The 7,745-nt window shown below is 40.3% G+C and overlaps 1 protein-coding gene across 1 annotated transcript in view; it reads right to left on the bottom strand.

The window, feature by feature from the left end:
• The window catches only part of FRMD4B (FERM domain containing 4B), a 228,034-nt gene that overhangs the window by 84,718 nt on the left and 135,571 nt on the right, over nucleotides 1-7,745 (bottom strand). Inside the window, 2 exon segments of the mRNA XM_011947154.1 lie at nucleotides 1,176-1,198; nucleotides 1,994-2,050. Coding sequence (XP_011802544.1) covers nucleotides 1,176-1,198; nucleotides 1,994-2,050 — 80 coding nt within the window.

Here is a 7,745-nt window from a genome sequence, read left to right as displayed (position 1 = left end):
CCTTGGCCTCCCAAAGTGCTGGGATTACAGGTGTGAGCCACCATGCCCAGCCTCAGGCGTGAGCCTTTAATGATAGTAATGGTCTATAAACTACTTTATCCTCTTTTTTTTTTTTTTTTAATCTCCTGCCCTTTTCTTTCCATTAAAAACAATTGGTGTTTGATTTTCATGATTTCTTCAAATTTCTTAACCTAGAAAAATGTAAATACACACACAGGGAGGGAGAGAGAGAGAGAAAGCACAAACCAGAACTGGTGGGAGATTGTGGTGAGGAATCATGGTGTTTTAAGTGGCATCCTTGAACATTCTACCAAAGCCGAATGGGCAGATGACAAGAGTGTTGGGAGTTTCTGAAGTGAAGTACAACTCTGTAACTGGAAGTTTTCAAGCTTGGAAGGCATTATTGTGTTAGTCCGTTAAGGGGCGCATTATTCAAAGACTTGGCTGGGAATGAGTGCTAGGTGATCTGTAAATAATCTACGAGTAAACGTCTACCAGGAGTCGAACATTAACATCGTAGAGGCCGGGCTTTCAAAGGGGTCACTGGCCTACAAAGGGAAGCATTGCCTCCACCCTTTAACTGTTTCTACAGCTCCGACGATTGCACTGAAAGGACAGAATGGAGCAGGTAGAGGGTGAATTCAAATATAAACACTCTCTGTGGATGTGGCCAGTGAGGCAGTTAGAACCAGTGAGTGTCTCCGCAGCAACAATACAACTGTTAGGTCAAGTGTATGAAGGGTGAGGCCCCTCTGGGGCAGCTGCAAAAGAAAGCCCCTATTAATCCCTTAACTAAGCAGCTGATGGATTTAATCTTTTTGTGCATACATTATAACTCTTCGAATACAAGATTTTTTTTTTTTATCAGCATAAGCTATCAAAGCTTTTTATAGATTTCTTCATCTCACCAATTAACAGATGACAGAAAACAGAACTTCGGAGAGTTTCTGGTTACAATTCGCTGGCATTCTGGCTTGAAAAACTGTAAGAAAGCGTCATTCCCTGATTCATTCACAAAAAGAATAGGTCTTTATTTGAAGAGCGAAGAGATCTCAGTCTCCTGCCTCAGAGTTCTACTTTCCTTTGATTTTGTATCCATTGTTATTTAAAATAACAGCATAAAATGATGCTTTAGGGTTATTTTGCATAGTAATATCAGAAAAGAAAATCATTACCTGGTATAATCTCCCTTGGCTTCCTAAAAACAAACAAACAGAAACAAATGGAGTTGATCAATATGTATTTTTGTTAAGCTAAATGAGTTTTATCTTGATTACTTCCCCTCTTAAAGTTCCTAAGTTTTGTTCTGAAGAGTGTTTCTCAGGACCACTCTCCCTATAGCCATAAGAATTAGGCATTGATAAGAAAACGCTGACTGTCCTTTTAGGAATATTCCTTATTCTTAACAAAAGAAACATCTATATGTGAAAAAGCACAAATAATTATTTCTCACTGTACGTTTTTAAGATCACATGGTAAATGCTTTTCATTCAAGTGGCACACTTTTTAGACTGGAGGAAGACCTTTTAAACCACAATACACGTAAACAAACATATACTATTTGTTTTTCCTTTACTTTTTAAACCAGCATGGAAACAGACTAATGCCTTTAAGAACTAAAGGGCTCTTTTACTGGACCACAAGAAAATGTATACAAAAGTTACTAAATTTATATGAAAATTACAGCTGTTGTAACAACTGCTGCCTCCCAAATTCGAGTATCTCAGAGCGCTCTTCCAGGAATATGAGTTTAACTCTTTTCCTTCAGAGTAGGCTAAATTTCATTTTTCTTTGAGACTCACAATATCACATTGTAGCTCATGCAAACTATTCTAAAGCAGAAGACGGTGGCTCACAGTTTTCATCAGCAAACAACTAACTGGCTTAAAAATCCAGCAGACACTGGCCCATGCAAAAGTTTCAGAGTTGCAGGCAGTTAACAAAAACGAGCAAACACAAGGGAGCTGCTAAGAGGCAGTTTGTCCAATCTTACCTGTAAAACAAACGCTGCTAACCTGAAGATGGTTTCGCTGTCTACTTCGATTTGCCCCTGTTGGTGGAAAAGGAAAGCATCATTGAACATGGGGCTATCCTAAGGTTGTAGCAAATGGCTCTGAAGTTGAGGAAGCTGTCACAGCTTGGCACCTCCAGTTTTCGATCAAATGCAGATCATACCATTGCAGGGGAAAGTGGGGGGTGTGGAGAGACTCATTGAGGGTTAAGGGGAAACCACTGTGTGTGTGTGTGTGTGTGTGTGTGTGTGTGTGTATGTGTCTATTTTAAATAGCTCTGGTGAGGGATTATGTTTAGAGAGCAGTATACAGGAAGAAATGGGAATGACTTTGAGGCTAAACATTCAGAAAACTTCTAAATGAAAAATTTTTATCTCTGCAAGTTCATTTTTAAGCACCCTGCAGATTTTCCTGGATTCATTTGTTGAGTGTTTTCCTGGGATAATTATTTTTTCCCTTGTGTTATAGTACAGTTATTTCAGTATACACACAATGCAAATATTATTAAAAATATAAATTCACTTCTGTGTCAATGACACATTGTTGAGTTCATATTTGTACTATTATAGATAAAATGTGAGGCCTTAAAAACCGGTTACAACAAATGCTTTGAAAACTAAAATTCTGTTGATTTATATTGAAGTTTGAGGAACTCTATCAGTTTTCCATTTTTTTTTTTCCATCATTCAAAACCCCAAAGAAAAATTGGAGCTCTGGGCCTTGGTAAAGAATGCCTTTTCAGGGTTTGGTACAGTGGCTCATGCCTGTAATCCCAGTACTTTGGGAGGCTGAGGGAGAAGGATCACTTGAGGCCAGGAGTTTGAGACCAGCTTGGGCAACATAGAGAGCCCTCATCTGTACCAAAAAAAAAAAAGCTTTTTCAGTAGCCCAGTAGGGCTGCATAGATATGTGCAGAAAGGGTATAGCTCTATCAATAACACTCATATGCACCTTTATATTTTTTAAATTGTGATGATACATGAAATATTATTACTGAACCATATTATAACAATGAATGATATAGAGGGATCTTTATTTTAAAAAAAGGTTTCAGTGGTAATGTTAGCTTGTAAGTTTTAACATATGCAAAAACAATTCCATGTAACCCCATTATTGCCTAAGTCCTGTATAATTAGTACTTGAAAGGGCATAGTGTTTAAGAACATGGAATTCCTGGAAATTGCCCTGCATTCTTTCTTCCTCCCTTCCACCTCTTGAATCTGAGCTGGAGTGTTTCCTAGTTATACCAAGCGCATCAATGGGGAGATTAAGTCATTTTAAAGTAAATATACAATAGACAGATTCACAGAGGTAGTTATGCTCAGTAAGGATTTCTGAAAGGATTGTACCTTTCTCTCAGGTTTCCACATGATTTGATGAGGGTTCTCAAAAAACAAACAATATTTTAAAACCCATAAAATAAAATGAGCAAATAAAAACCCCAAGGTGTTACAATGCCAGCAGTGATCATTATTCATGTTTCCCTTATATTACAAGATGAAAACAAATTAATTTCATCCTCTAACACACAGGCCGCCCTTCTGAAACCTGAGACAGAGGATCTGCTTCAAAGTTTTTTGCCTCAAAAGCTGACAGGCCCAGAGCCTTGGAATTCAAAGCTCGCCCATAATCTCTAGAAACAGATTACAAAATCAAAGGGAAGCCAGGTTGATTGTAGAAATCAACTGCTCTCCGCCTTTTACGCAGGAGACAGTGGTTTTCCAATCTGGTGAAAGATGATGAGGCGGTTCATCCAACAGGTGAGGTGGGTGTTGATCAAGATTAAATTTTAGAAAGGCTACATTCCTTAGTTCAAAGAAAAAGAAACTCACGGCAAGGGAAGAGGGCTAACAGGAGAACTCAAAAACATCATTGGGTTTGAAATTAGGCAGGAACGCAAAGGTAAAGTCAAATGTGTCTTAGAATCTTAGAGAAGAAAAAATTAAGATGTTAAAAACACTAAAGATGAATAAAGTAAATTGAAAATTACTGCCAACTCCTCTAACATCCCACGATCCCCCTTTGCCTCATCAGAACCTTACACAAGTCACCTGAAAAATATTTCAGACACCAACTTTTCAATTTAGTAAATAGAAGTTCAGCAGACAGAAAAACCTACAGCAGATATTCTTAGGGAGGCAGCCAAATAATTTTCTACTTTAGAAGGGTTATGAAGTATTAAAAAATGCTGAAATGAGGAACTGAGCAAGACAAGTACCAGGCTCAGACAGCTCCAGAAGAATGGGGAGCAAATATCCAACTCAACTGTGGACTTTTCCACCTACACAAGTGGCCCCAATACAGTTCTGGTGGAGGAGGGTGACGGTGCAGTGAAGGAGTGGGCTCTAGCAAAATCTTGTTCCAGGAAGAGAAGAGAATGCATGCTTTGGCAAAGGCCCATATTCTTTTAAAACCCTCAGCCCCTACCTCACCTTCCATTGAACAATCACTGTCCTGGAAATCCCAGGCAACAAATTTTGAGTCCTAATACTGACTGTCAACGTTCTTTGACTCATTCACGGAGTTTACTAAACAATACATCAATCAGGTGTAACATTATTTGCCTAGTTCTCTGCAATTTCATTTGGTGAAATTTAATTAAGACTTACAAAGAACTCCAGGATTTCAAGCCTGAAGTGTAAAAGCTGTTTTGGAAGTGCTGTCTGCCCAGGATGGAACATTTCTTTTACTCTCAACCATGGCAACAGAGATAACCTTATAGGTGCCGGGCAAGCCAACACTTGAGAGAAGGATCTCCTCAAAGAGAGAGGTAACAGAATCCTTCAGTGGGTTTCCATGACTGTCATGGATAAACAAAGAGAACCAGAGAAGTGAGTCAGATGATGTGGCTGAATGCACAAAGGTAATATGAACAGTATCAAGTCCTGGTGCCACACCCTCATGGCTAATTTAGCTGGATTATAAATTCAATCAGTAGGTCACTGGGTTCAGGTGTCACACAGGACATTTCATTTTTGTTCTTGGCTTCTTGGCTCAGTTGAACAGGACACCAGGCTAATGAGGTGATTATAGGTTTTGATTGCCAAGTAGGAGAACAGAATCAAAGACAGTTTTGGGGCTTGAAAGGGAAATTAGTGAAAATATGATTCCTATTTTTTTTTTTTTCTTTTGCAGATGTTGAGAGGCAATGAGGATCAGGAAGATGAAGTGTAATGTCCAATCCCCTCGAACATGGTAACTCTGGACTCCCTGTCCAGTGCTCTTTCCGCTCTACCATGCACTAGTTAACTTTTTATGACTCCAGTGCAAATGTCTCATCAGGAATCCTCCAAAGGTATGTTTTTGGTAAAAACTGGAAACAGGTGAGGCTGTGGAAAAATGAATCCAAATGCTACCTCCACTGTTGCTGGGACTGTATGTTATCAACACACACTCTCAAAGAAGAGTGGGAAAATATTTCTTAAGACTGGTTCTGCTCTTCCCATATGGATCAGTACTTCATGGAAACTTACCTGCACTACATCTATGAATATTAATACTGTGGTTGCAAACACTTACGATTTAGACATACTTGAGAAACTACTGGGACACCTCAGGTTGTTTCCAAGCCTACTACTAATTATCTATTTTAAGTATAAGTCTTTAAAATTAACTTGTACAGCACCAACAAATAAATGTAGAAGAAATGAAAAAGAAAGAAAATTACCATTGCACCTCTCCTAGTACTAATTCAGGCAATAATCTTCAATAAATAAAAACTACTGAAGTCTGGCTCAGTGGCTCACACACATAATCCCAGCACTTTGGGAGGCTGAGGTGGGGTCACTGCTTGAGCTCAGGAGTTTGAGATCAGCCTGGGTAGCATAGTGAAACCCTGCTCTACAAAATAGCAAAAATTAGCCGGGTGTGGTGGCTCGTGTCTATATTCCCACTACTAGGGAGGCTGAGGTGGGAGGATGGCTTGAGCCTGGGACGTCAAAGCTGCAGTGTGTCGTTATCATGCCACTGCACTTCAACCTGGGCAACAGAGCAAGACCCTGTCTCAAAAACAAAACAAAACAAAAAAACTCACAACTTTTTTTTTTTTTTTTTTTAAGACAGAGTCTCATATTGTCGCCCAGGCTGGAGTGCAGTGGCACGATCTCGGCTCACCACAACCTCCGCCTCCCGGGTTCAAGCGATTCTCCTGCCTCAGCCTCCCAAGTAGCTGGGATTACAGGTGCCGGCTACCATGCCTGGCTAATTTTTGTATTTTTTAGTAGAGATGAGGTTTCACCATATTGGCCAGGCTGGTCCCAAACTCCTGACCTCAGGGGATCTACCTGCCTTGGCCTCCCAAAGTGCTGGGATTACAGGTGTAAGCCACTGCACCCAGCCAAAACCCACAACTTTTGAGTGAAAGTTTGATGAGAAAAAGGGCAGGATATTTACATAATCACAAATAACTCTCCATAGATAACTTATTAATCACAAAAGGGAAAACAGTAACTCTTCCAAGGGGAAGCTGACACATACCATCTTAACCCTGTGATGAGATATTGCCCATAGTGGGGTAGATTAGCTTCATGAGCCTCCTGATCGTCAGGTATGCCTGGAGAAGGACACAACCGCACCTATCCTGTGAAACGAAAATGTTTCACAACTGGAAATTGGGAGTTGGGAAAGGTCTGATTTGTAGCATTAGTTGATGTCGGCAGTGTAAATACTCCCACCATGGCTGATTTCAAGGTACCAATATAACATCATAGAACACAGAGTTGGAAAGAGATGTGAGAATTAGCTGTCACGAGATGATACTGAAGCTGGCTTCAGCACACCATGGTGTAGCATTCCTGTCAAAAATGCATTACTAGATCCAGTCATGAGGAACCATGAGACAGATCCAATCTGAGGGATATTCTATAAAACATCTGGCTTATACTCTTCCAAAATGTCAATATGATGAATACGAAAAAAGAGGTTCCAACGTAAAGGAGACTGAAGAATCATGACAACTAAGTGCAGCATGCTATCCCAGATCAGGAGGTAATATTACAAGGACATTACTGGGACAAGTGGACGGAATATTAGGCAATAAATAGTAGAGGTTCAATGTTAAATTTTCTGAATGTGATCATTGTAATAGGGTCATATAAGGGATGTCCTTGATCTTTTTTTTTTTTTTTTTTTTTGAGACGGAGTCTCACTCTGTCGCCCAGGATGGAGTGCAGTGGCACAATCTCGGGCTCATTACAACCTCTGCCTCCTGGGTCCAAGCGATTGTCCTGCCTCAGCCTCCCAAGTAGCTGGGGTTACAGGCCCGCGCCACCACGCCTGGCTAATTTTTTGTATTTTTAGTAGAGATGGGGTTTCACCGTGTCAGCCAGGATGGTCTCGATCTCCTGACCTCATGATTCGCCCGCCTCGGCCTCCCAAAGTGCTGGGATTACAGGCATGAGCCACCGCACCCGGCCTAGGATGTCTATGATCTTGGGAAATACACAATGAAATATTTAGGGATAAACAGGTATGATGTCTGTAACTTACTCTCAAGTGGGTCAAAAAATTTACATATGAAAGGAGAAAGTGCAAATGGGGCCAAATGTTAAAAACTGGTAAATTTGGTTTGGCAGACATACTGACATCTTTTGGTACTATTCAACTCTTCTGTAAGTTTGAAATTGTTTCATAATAAAAGTTTGAAACTAGGTCCAGTGAGTGGTATGTGCCTGTAGTGCTAGCTACTCAGGAGGTGGAGTGGGGAGGATCACTTGAGCCCAGGAGTTCAAGGCT

This window comes from Colobus angolensis, unplaced genomic scaffold (genome assembly GCF_000951035.1).
Source record: "Colobus angolensis palliatus isolate OR3802 unplaced genomic scaffold, Cang.pa_1.0 Scaffold26, whole genome shotgun sequence".
Lineage (NCBI taxonomy): Eukaryota > Metazoa > Chordata > Mammalia > Primates > Cercopithecidae > Colobus > Colobus angolensis.
This window is presented reverse-complemented; position numbering and strand designations above follow the sequence as displayed.